Raw genomic sequence first — 11,947 nt, forward strand, 5'->3', positions numbered from 1 at the left:
TGGCCTTTGGTACAGAGTATGTATGGTGCTAAGAGGCCCAAGGACATTTTGATTTTTAGCCAAGTTTAAGTTTATAAAGGTAAGTTTCTAAATAATATAATTTGCAAAGGATTTCTCATTTTCAAAGTGCATTGATATATGTTATCAATGCTACTGTATGGGAAAGAAGTAGCAAGTGAAATAGTGGCATTTCATTCAAAGCAACCATGTGTTATCAAATCCATATACCTAACAATTGCACAGAATGAATAGTTGGAAAGGAACTAGGGGTGTTAGTCTGGGATGTGGAGGCAGGCTAGCATTATGTTCAATCCAGCTTTTTCCATTCCTGTCTAAGAGATTTATGGAGAAAATAATCACCTTCTTCGGGTCTGTTTATTCTTATCTAAAACTGCCTTCATCAGACTTTGCTCATAGGGCTTTGGGAAAAGATGACTATGACAATAAATACTTCTCTAGCTCTGTGTGCCAGGCTTTGTTTTATTGAAATACTGAACAGAAACCAAGTCCTGAAACTAAGACTTCTTAAATTCAGACTTCTTTTGTAGCGCAGTTTTAGATTCTCAGTAAAATTGAGAGGAAAATAGCCTTTTTTTCCTGTCTATGCACAGCTTTGTACATTATCAATACCCCCCCCCGATTAATTGTTGATGTTGTTGTTGTTGTTTTGTCTTTTTAAGACAGGGTCTCCCTGTAGTCCTAGCTGACCTGAACTCACTATGTAGACCAGGCTGGCCTTGAACTCACAGAGATTCATCTGCCTCTGCCTCCTGAGTGCTGGGACCATGCCCGGCCAGATTAATTGTTTTTAACATTGGTTGTAATCTGCTTTCAGACTAATTTTTTTAAAATACAGAATAAGTTATGGGACTTAAGGAACATTTAACTCATTCTTTAAAAAAAAACCCTATTAATATTATAAAAATATTATTGGAATATAATTCATTTACCATGCAATGGATTTGGATATAGTATTCATTCTATTTTTACTTTGTGTGTGTGTGCATGTGTGTGTGTGTGCATGTGTGTGCGCATGTGTGCGCACACGCATGCACATGTGGAGGTCAGAGGAAAACTTGGAGGAGTCTGTTCTCTACTTCTATCATGTGTGCTCTAGGAATCAACCTTGTCATCAGACTTGATGGCAAATATCTTTACCCACTAAACCAGCTTGCCAGCCCTGTCAGTTTTTATAAGTTGCTGTAAATTATGTATGATATAAAAAGCATCATTTTAACCATTAAGTATATAATTCAGTGGCACTAATATTTACAATTTCATGTAGCCATTGCCTGTTTTTAAAACTTTTTCATGACTTTGAAGAGTAACCTTTAAACAGAATATCTCCATTTTTATCTTCCTCTAGCTTCTGATAATATCTAAGAGACCATGTCTCTATAAATTTACATTTTTTAGATATTTCTTGCATGTGAATAATTGATATTTATTCTTTAGGATCTGGCTTAGCATAATGTTTCCACTGTTCATTCATGTTAAAGTATTTTTCAGAACTTCATTTTCTTTTTCTGAGAATTTCATACATGAGAACTGTATTATATCATTTCTGCCCCTCTTGCTCCTCTCCAACTCTTCCCATAGCACCCCCAATTTCATGACCTCTTTGATAATTATTGTTACATAGATACAAATACATATATAACCTACTGAATCCATTTAATGGTGCTCATGTGTAAATGTGTTTAGGGCTAATCATTTAGGATTGGATAACCTATCAGGGAGCTCGTCCCTGGAGAAAACTGATCCTCCCTCAGCAGCCATTGATTGCTTCTAACTCTTCATCCAGCAGTATGACCTGGCAAAATTTCTCCCATCCACATTGGTTGTGTTTAGGAAACCATACTGTTTATATTTCATGAGTGCAGCTTTCCTATCATGTCTAGAATATACTTACTTAGCAGTAGATGTCTTAGTTCTCTGACTCTTACAATCTTTCCACCTCCTCTTTTGTGATGTTTCCTGAGTCTTAGTTGTCAGGGTTATGGAAACCTCCCTTCAAGTTGTTGGTTAGGATGATCCAAGAGACTCCCCAAACAGTATAAGTTATTGTCACTGCCCTTGGTTGCCTCTCAGAACTTGAAGGTAAGACCCTATTGTTGAAAATGCCACATACTTCAGACACAGGACTTGGAGAAACTGAGCTGAAACTGACCTAGAAGCTTCCTCCCTGAAAAAATGCTCTCATAGTATTTGGAAAGTGCTATGCAAGCTGTCAAAGGAGAAAAGCAGTCAATAGACCTATCTACCTGTAAAGCCTATGAACCACAACAATGACTGGACCAGCAAAATATCTCTGTTATTGCAATATTGCACTTTTGTCCTGGCGGTAGCCCACAGCTTTCTAATTGGACTTAAGATCTGCTCAACAGGAGGGAATTCATGCATGTACTTCAAACATAGCCAAATATCCATGACTGTAGAGGTCATAGACAAGAAAAGAGCCTACTAAAACTGTGTAATCTCTTACTATGTTCTAAATGCTTATCTTTATATTCACAGGTACGTATCAAAGAAACTTTATTTTTAGGTTGGGCTTATGCTTACTGGCTTATACTTTTAATCCCAGTACTCAGGAGGCAGAGGCAGAGGCAGATGAGTCTCTGTGAGATCAAGTCCAGCCTAGTCTACATAGCAGGTTCAAGGCCAGCTGAGGCTATGGGAGACCCTGTCTCAAAAAGACCAAAACAAACAAGATCCTACCTTAAAATAGTGCCTCCTCAACTCCAGTAATTTTGAAGGAGTAAAGGAGCAAGCATAGCACAGTGTATACTAAGATATTAGTTACTCAGGTTAGGAATGAGAAGGAAATAAGAGAGGAAGACTCAGTATTAGAGCAATGAAGAGAAAAGAAAAGTAAATAGAAGTGAGGAGCACAAAGGTGGAAATGAGGTGGCTCCAGCCAAAGGTAGAAAGGTAGTAAGAAATACAGTCAGATACCGTAAAACAATCCCAGCACTTGGAAGACTGTGGCGGAGACATGCCCAACTCAAGGCTAAGCCTATTAGAAAAAAGGGGGAGGGAAGAGGCAGGGCAGAACAAAGATGGTCTACTAAATTGCCATTAGATATTAAATAAAGAATGTATAAAAGCAAAGGAGAGAGAACTGTGTGTGAGTGCCATAGTCTTTGTGTCCCTTACGTATGCACAGGTACTGGGCCTCTTCTGTGTAGTTCTTCATGTGGGCATGGTTGCTGGGCCTTCCTCTCTGTATGGTTCCTAGCATAGGCATGGGCACCAGGCCTGTCTCTCTTGGGTCCAATTTATAGATTCTGGTCTATAGCTCAGATCAGATTTCTACCTCATGGAGTACTGTGTGATTCTGGCACAGTTTTCTCCCCACCTAGCTAGAAGCATTCAGCAGGCCAAGTCTCAGAGTATAGTCAGAGCATACATTTGCTCTGGGTTTCCAGAGTAAAGCATCTAGGAGGGACCATTGACTCCAAAACTATCTACTCAGCAGCGCTCTTTTTAAAATGGCTTCTTGCCTATTCTTGGTTGAGTGTGAAGAGGGACTTCACCTCTCCCGCCAGTAGCTGCTATAAGTCAGTCTCTCTCTCTGTCTCTGTCTCTGTCTCTCTCTCTCTCTCTCTCTCTCTCATGCTAGGATCACAGATTTGTGCTGCTACCATGCCCAGTGCTTTTTTTTTCTTCTTTTAAAACATTGTTTCACTATGTTGCCCAGGTTGGGCTCAAATTTGCAATCCTCCTATCTCAGCCTCCCAAGTAGCTGGGATTATAGGCGTGAGCCATTGCATTCAACTAAGTCCATATTTTAAATTGTTGAAGTCAGAAGATTTAAAATTATCTTGTGAAATTTCTATTAAAGTACACGCTTTAAACTTCTCTACTATTCATTGTAGGTCAGTAACAAACTCCTGTTTAACCAAATGTTTATCTGTTCAACTCTTATTCTGAAAATGGAAACCTTCCCTTTAAATAATTCTTAGGTCTTGTGAATAAGAGGACTCCATCTCTTTGTTTCTCCCTGCATGTATTTCTTTCTATAAGAGGACACCTAGTGTAGGTGCACCGTTTTATCAGTGGTCTCCTTCCTGGCTCCAAGCTTCAGTGGTAGGCAGATGCATGTGAGCACTGTGAGCATTGGGCTTCTTGACCTGGTCTTTAAGATATAAAGGGAGACTAATGGTATTTGGAAAATACCTTTTCAAAGCTGTTCAAACTCCAAATTTTTGAAAAGGTTTATCTTTATTATTTTTAATTGTGTGGGGAGTGGGGTATGTGCACACATGAAGGTGCCTATAGAGGCCAAAGCAAGTAAGATTTCCTACAGCTGGAATTACAGGTGGTCATGAGGTGCTCCCCTGATGTGGGTATTGGGAACCAAACTCCGATCCTCTGCAAGAGCAGTAGGTGTTCTTAACCATTGAGCCATCAATCCAGCTCCCAGACTCCCATTTTTGCACACTAGAAACTTGCAGTTCTACTATAATAAAATCACATATACCCATGGCAGATAGATATGTTGGGTGGACTGTGAAAGTTACAATCTCAAAAAGACAGAAAAGAAAAACACACGAATAGATAACAAACTCTTGCCCCTTTTATGCACAAGAATTTTCTTTTTGCTTTTGCAGTAAGATTTTTGTTGTCACAGTGAAAGCTAAAATTCTTTTCTTTCCAAATAAACCCTAATCTTCTTCATCTTGCTTTTTTCCATCTTATAACACGGAAAGTAAATGATAAGAAAATTATTCTAAGGTTATGGGTATAAGGCCAGTGGTAGAGCATGCACTTTGTGTGTGTGAGACCCTGGGAGGTAAGCCTAGCATTGAAAAGGAAAAGAGATGGTGGAAGGAAAGGAAGAGATAAAAGAGAAAAGAAGTTATCTCTATCTATCTATCTATCATCTATCTATCTATCATCTAGATATATATGTACATATATATTAAATGATGCATGGATAGTAAAAATGATAAACATTTTAAAACTTTTTTCTGTGCAGGAACTACAGTTAAAAACAGAACAAGAAGAAGGTCTAAAATTGAAAGCTGAGGACCCTGATGGGTTTAACTTGAAAAGAAGAAAAGGTCCTTATAGGAGTGTGGAACACCTCCAGGTTTGTCCATTCTGCTGTGTTTCTAGTTTCTCTTCAGTTTCCATGAGTATCTAAATAGGGATAAAAACATAGTGGATTCTGAATAAAATAGACTTTTGGCCACTTGTTTGTAAAATGTAAGTTTGTTGTTAAGAAGTGATTTCTCATCCAGACATGTGTTATCTTATGTCAGCAGCAATGGTTTATTTAAATATTTTAGAATGTAATTATGAAAACCATGTTCACTAGATTATATCTATTCTCTCTGTAGACTGATTTATCCTCATGGAGACAGATATATTTCTAAATACCAGAACTCTGCATTTATTTTTTAATTTGTTTTTGTTGAATTTTTGTGTATTTCATACAGAACATCTTAATCATCTTTATACCCCATCCTCACCAGCACCCTCCTATAGCCCCTCCTCCCACTGGAGCCCATGTACTCTGTCATTCCCATTAAGGCCCACTGAGTCAAGTCCGTGTTCCTAGACGTTCCCCAATACAAGTCCATCCACTGAGGTCTAGTCAGCCATCTAGAATCCCTTGTTTTAGGAAGATCATCTTGTCTCCACTTAGCAGAAATCAGTTGCCAACATTCTTTTACATAAGATTGGGGTCTGCTGTTCATTTTCCCAGTTCTGTGCTGGGTTTTTGTCTGTCTGAGTTTGCTTGGGACTTGTGTATGCTGACACTATTGGCATAGAATCATATGAGCAGGTTTGCATATCCTCCCTGGCTCTTATAGTCTTTCTGCCCCTTTTTCCTCAATGGTCTCTGAGCCTTGAGTGGGTGAAGTTTAATAAAGGAGTCCTATCCAAGGACCAGCATTCAGCAGACTCTTGATCTCTATGCTTTGGCCATTTGTGACCTTTTGTGTTCCTGGCCCTCCACTACATGAAGGAGCTTCATTAATAAGAACTGATAGATTCATTAGTGTCCTCTTCTTTACCGCTGTTCTATGTTCCATGAGCCTTAGGTATAGAGGTTGCATTATAGATGAGTCTCTTAGGCCTGGGCAATTCATAGACAATGTCCATGTGTGACCACTTGTGGTGCTTGGTAATAGACTTTGATGCAAAATGAGCTTCTTTGATGAATGGTGACTGGGATATTTGTAAATACAAGGATAAATATTTTTCACATAGTAAGAAATCACATTAGTCTAGGGATGTGACAGTCTTGAGGTTTTTCTAAGACTCCAGTCATGTGTATTTGGTTATATTTATAGTACCACACTTGAATTTCCTCCCATTGAGTGGGAAGTCCAATTAGGTAGTTATTGATTATCCCCAAGATAAAAGTGCACCAATGTCGTATGCTGGCCATTGATGTGGTTATTTGGTCTAGAAGCTGGTGTTGGACCATTGATTGATGTTTTCCCTTGGCACCTTTATAGCAGTCTCCAAAGCTATGAGATCTAGCCTTCAGGGAAAGTGGTTTCAGGTCAGTTGCAGCTCTGTTGCTCCAAGTCCTGTGTCTGATGTTCTGTCTTCAGCAATAGGGTCTTACCTTTAAGTTCTGGAAGGCAATCAAGGACTGTGGCAATAGTCTGAGTAATTTTGGGAGTCTCTTGGACCACCCTGGCCAGCAACTCAAGGGAAGATATCTCCTGTTTGGCACTGTTTCTTATGTAGCCCTTAGCTATATACATAGACTCTTGTAGACATAATGCATGTGTAATTTGTCATTAGGTTGTTGGACTAATATGGTTCCCTCTGTTTTTTTTTTTTAACTAGCTAGCCATTACATATCTCTCCTCTCTCTCACTGTCTAACCCTTCCACCATGGCTTCCCCATTTAGTGTCCCCATTTTCCCCATAATGACTTGGTAATGCCAGTCTCCTATGGTCCCACCTATCTTGAGTGCCTTCTTTCCATTTATGAGAGCTCTATATTTAAACAGAACTAAATTGTGTATGTACTGTAACATATTAAAACGTATTTTAATGTCATTTAAAAAATAAAATCATAACCCATAAACTAATTTTAAAGTTCAAATTGAAAATATTTAAGAAAAATAATGACCTTAAAATTGTAATTATACTCAAAATGCAACTATATTTCAGATTTGAAAACAAATCTTTAAATTTTATACATTTTAATAGTGATATTTAGGGTATGAATATATTCTTGAACACACCATTTCTACTTGGAAATATTTTTAACAATTGTAATTGCTTGTTTTTTCCATTGGGAATGCAGTTTACAAAAGACTTCTTGCTCCTCTTTAAAGGAATGCTGTAGAATATTAACTTAAAAGAGGAATACTGTAGAATAGTAACTTAATTGCAGACTTCATATGGTCTGCGGGGTCTAATGCTACAATAAAACTAAAGTATGTAAATAGTTAATGTTTCTGTTCCTATAATTATACAGCTGCTGCTGATGCTATAGGCTTCAGTGTTATTTGGATTGATCATACTTTATAGGTCTGTTTGTAAGATTGGCTTGCTTTGCATCTTTGTTGTCTTAGCTACATTGCCCTCTTTTCTCATGCATATTCTCTTGTTCCTATTGTTTTGAGATAGGGCATCAAATAAGCATAGGTTGGTCTGAAACTTAATTATATAGCTGAAGATGACCCTGAACTTCTGACCCTCCTGCTTCCATCTCTGGAGTTCTGGTTTTACACATGTGCTGCCATGTCCAGTTTCTCACTGTCTTAATATAAATTTCTAGGGGCTCTTTTTACCAAGCCCATGAAGGGCTGGAACATAGTACTATATAGATTTTTCTATTTGTGTGTTGTTTTGGTGGCTTTAATGCTATTACTCTGTAACCTTGATATCTTAGTCATATTTCACTTATAATAATGTTGGTACTGGTTTCTGGATATGTTTAACATATTTACTTAGGATATCTTTCCACTTCTGGCTTTTAATTTTTAATATTTAAAGTTGACAAGCTGCAATGTAGATTTGTTTTTCAATCATTAATTGATTGAATCAGGCATTTATTTACGTACTCATTTGACATTATATCAAACGTCAACTGCAGACCAGGCAATGCACCTATATTAAGGATAGGCACCTGAAAAGTACCACTCCTGTCAAGCAGTTCAGGGAAGGCAGACTCATAGAGCAACCACCACGGTAAGCATTATGGTAGAAGTATGCTCTTCCACAACAGAAGAGGCCCAGCCTGTTTTTAATAAAAGTAAAGAAAATTGTCAGTTATTTCTTTGTCAGGCAAAAATTCCTCTGCATGTAACATGTTTGGGTAATAATTTTTAATTTCCTATAAAACAACATAGCAACATGTTAACTAGAACTACTTCTTAGGATTTCAGACAGGAACAGGAATTACTCTGACTAGTAGTTTTAATGTTCATTTCAGAAGATTTTTGCTGATTAAAGTAGTACCATAATCTTTATGGTAGGAAAAACAAATGATAGTATTTCTTTTAATGTAGAAATTGGATGAGCAAAAGAAATGGTTAGATGAAGAAGTAGAGAAAGTTCTGAACCAACGCCAAGAATTAGAGATGCTGGAAGACGAATTAAAGCAACGAGAAGCTATAATTTCTAAGAAGGAAGCCCTGCTACAAGAGAAGAGCCAGCTGGAAAATAAGAAATTGAGATCTAGTCAGGTATTCTATTTAATTTGCTATATGGTTCTGGTTTTAGAATTTGTTTTTCTCTAAAAGGTAAATTACAAGCTGGGGAGGTGGCTTAGTCAATAATGTGCTTGCCACCCAAGCATGAGGACCTGAGTTTGGATCCCCAGAACCCACATAGAAGTGCAGTGAGGTAGCATACACCTGCAGTCTCAGTGCTGGGAAGTGACGACAGGAGGACTCCTGGGACTTACTAACTCGCCAGTCTAGCCCATCAGTGAGAGACCCTGTTTGAAAATATAACACGGAGGAGAAGTGATTGAGGAACACACCCAACATCACCCTCTGGCCTTGACACACATGTGCACATACTTGCACTCATATTGGCACACAGACATGTACACACATACACACCAAAAAGGTAAATCATACATTTGTAGTTAGAGCCAAAGGAAAATTATTCTTTGTTTTGTTACTTTATCAAATGACCATCATCAAAATACTGCAGCTTTGAAGTAAAATATTCAGTATTCTCCTGAATATGATTTATTATTAACTTTTTAAATTATGGTAAAATATATAGAACATAAAATTTACCTTGCTTTTTGTTATTGTTGTTTGTTTGTTTGTTTTGGATTTTTAAATAGTGTCTCACTGTGTATCTTGGGCTGGCCATGAACTTCTGCATCAGTCTGTCTAGTATAGAAGTGTGCCCTCATGGTCAGCCTAAAATTTTCTTTTTAAACCATTTTTCAAATGCAGAGTTGATTGCATTAACATCTGCAGTACTGTACAGCTGTCACAGCTGTCTGTTTCCAAAACTTATTCCCCAAAATAGAAATTCCCATTTCTCCTGGTCCCAGATGCTGACAACCTCTTTTAGTAACTTTAGTGGGCATTTTAAATAAACAGTATCATTTATTCTTTATAGTGAACACTGGTAATTTGGAAAAAAATGGACTTGAAATCTATTATCTACCTATCACTACTACTGAAAATTAGGGTCCTATAAAAGAAAAACAGATTTTGTAGAATGGGGATTTGTTAATTTTTTTTTAATTAATAAAGGCTTGAAAAACCACAAATTTTTTTTCTGGAGAACTGAGGCCTTATAAGCCACTTAATGAAGTTTTATGAACAGTGTTGCCTCAGTTTCAGATTTTGAAAAAGAAATGACTGTAGAGGAAGTAAAAGCAACACAGGACTATTTTCTTGACTTATCTGTATTATTTTCACTAATAGCATCTGAAAAGAAATCTGGCTTGCTAAGAGCCACTTCTGGTTGGCATTGGATCCAGGGTCAGTTCACATATTGAGTCATGGAATAAAGGATCAATGGCCTGCCCCTCTGTTAAAAATGTACTTTGGCAAACATCTATACCAATAGGATCTGAGTTGATGTTCTTAATATCTCTATATAGATGTAGCAGGTGATGGTGACCTGGACTTACCTTTGCTTTTGCAATCACACTGAAACAGCTTGTCAGTTGGCCACTGAGCACAGCCTGGTTGCTGATGCCATATCCAAACAACGTCCTAAAACTGGCTATTAGGGCCAAGTTGTAAAACCTACTGTTCCTAAAGGAAGATGGCTCATACATGGCCTTAGGTGAGGTTTGCTGTTTTTCTGCCAATAATTCAGGTGTAATTGAGTTTTACTGGGCCTCTGGTAATACTCCTCCTAGTCCTTATGGTGAGCCCAAGCCTCCTAAAATGTCTAACTAGGTAGATCAAGAGTCATCCAAATGCCATCAAAATTATGGTTCTAAGGACCCAATATGAGCCTCAAAATCAAAACAAATCAAAGATTTGACTTATGTCCCAGAGGCCATGGGGAATGTGATACCCCAAGCATCTCCATTTTGTGTAAGTTTCACTGGTCAATCATCTGGTCATAGGACCACCCCTAGGAAGGCAGGTCATGCTAAATAGATGAGTGGAATACCTAGGGTGTTAAGGTGTTAATGAGATAGTGAGTGTTTCCTGTCTGGAATCCTGCCTACTACCTCAGAGCTTTGGAAGAGCCACAGTCGTGTAGGTCTCTGTAAGTCTGTCCACCTTTCTGAAAAGGTGTAATTTTCCTTTTTCTTCTTCATGCCTTTCTTATTAAACATGCTTTTTTTATAGCTTTGGACTGCCCCTAACATCTTTTATTTCTTCACTCTCTCTAAATCTTCCTTTTCCCAGCCATGTGGCTGCCAGCCAGCCATGGATCTGACCCCCACGCCTTGTCCCCTCCATTATCCTCCTCAAAGCAACGGGCAAGATTAGTAGCTTGCCTTCTCTGAGGATTTTTCTTTAAAATTCAAATAAAATTCCTTTGATCTATGGGTCTATTTTTGTGCCAGTACCATGTTGATTTTATGACTACAGCTCTGTAATACAGTTTAATATCTGGTATACTAATCCCCCAGCATTGTTCTTAGTGCTCAGGGTTGCTTTGGCTAGCCATGGTCTTTTGTGCTTCCATATGAATCTTAGGATTTTTTTTTCCAATTCTGTGAAAAATGTCATCGGGATTTTGATTGGCATTGCATTGAATCTATAAATGGCTTTTGGTAGGATGGTAATTTTCACAATATTCTTTTAACCCATAAGCATTGGGAGTTCTTTCCATCTTTTGATGTCTTCCTCAGTCTCTTTATTTATTTATTTATTTTGGTCTTTTTGAGACAGGGTCTCACTGTAGCTCCAGCTGTCCTGGAACTCACTATGTAGACCAGGCTGGCCTTGAACTCACAGAGATCCACCTGCCTCTGCTTCCCGAGGGCTGGGATTAAAGGCATGCACCACCATGCCCAGCTTTAGATTTAAAATTTTCATTGTAGAGGTCTTTAATGTCTTTGGTCAGGTTTATTCTGATACATTTTATTTTACTTGCAGCTATTGTGAAGGGGAGGGTTTCCATGTGCTCTTTCTCTGATTGCTTCTTATTGGTATATAGAGAGGATACAGGCTTTTCTAGATTAATTTTGTAACATGCCACATTACTGAATGAGTTAATAATTTCTAGGAGTTTTCTGGTGGAATTTTTGGCATATCTTAGATATAATATCATATCATCTGCAAAAATGGATAATTTGATCTCTTTTTCCAATTATTACTCCTTTAATTTCCTTCTCATCTTACTGCTCTTGCAAGAGTTTCAAGTACTATGTTAAAGAGAAGTGGGGATAGTGGACAGCCTTGTCTGGTTCCTGATTTCAATGGGAATGCTTCCAGTTTTTCTCCATTTAGAATGATGTTGACCATGAGTAGGTGTAGGAAAGTACTTTCTAAATCAGACATCAGCTGCTCAGGCATTAAGGTCAGCA

The 11,947-nt window shown here is 38.0% G+C and overlaps 1 protein-coding gene across 1 annotated transcript in view; it reads left to right on the forward strand.

The window, feature by feature from the left end:
* Positions 1-11,947, forward strand: part of Kif27 (kinesin family member 27) — a 123,711-nt gene that overhangs the window by 79,484 nt on the left and 32,280 nt on the right. The window contains exons 11-12 of the mRNA XM_017800475.2: positions 4,982-5,095; positions 8,490-8,666. Of these exons, the coding sequence (XP_017655964.1) occupies positions 4,982-5,095; positions 8,490-8,666 (291 nt within the window). The remainder of the gene's footprint in view (positions 1-4,981; positions 5,096-8,489; positions 8,667-11,947) is intronic.

This window comes from Nannospalax galili, unplaced genomic scaffold (genome assembly GCF_000622305.1).
Source record: "Nannospalax galili isolate Female #2095 unplaced genomic scaffold, S.galili_v1.0 scaffold1640, whole genome shotgun sequence".
NCBI lineage: Eukaryota > Metazoa > Chordata > Mammalia > Rodentia > Spalacidae > Nannospalax > Nannospalax galili.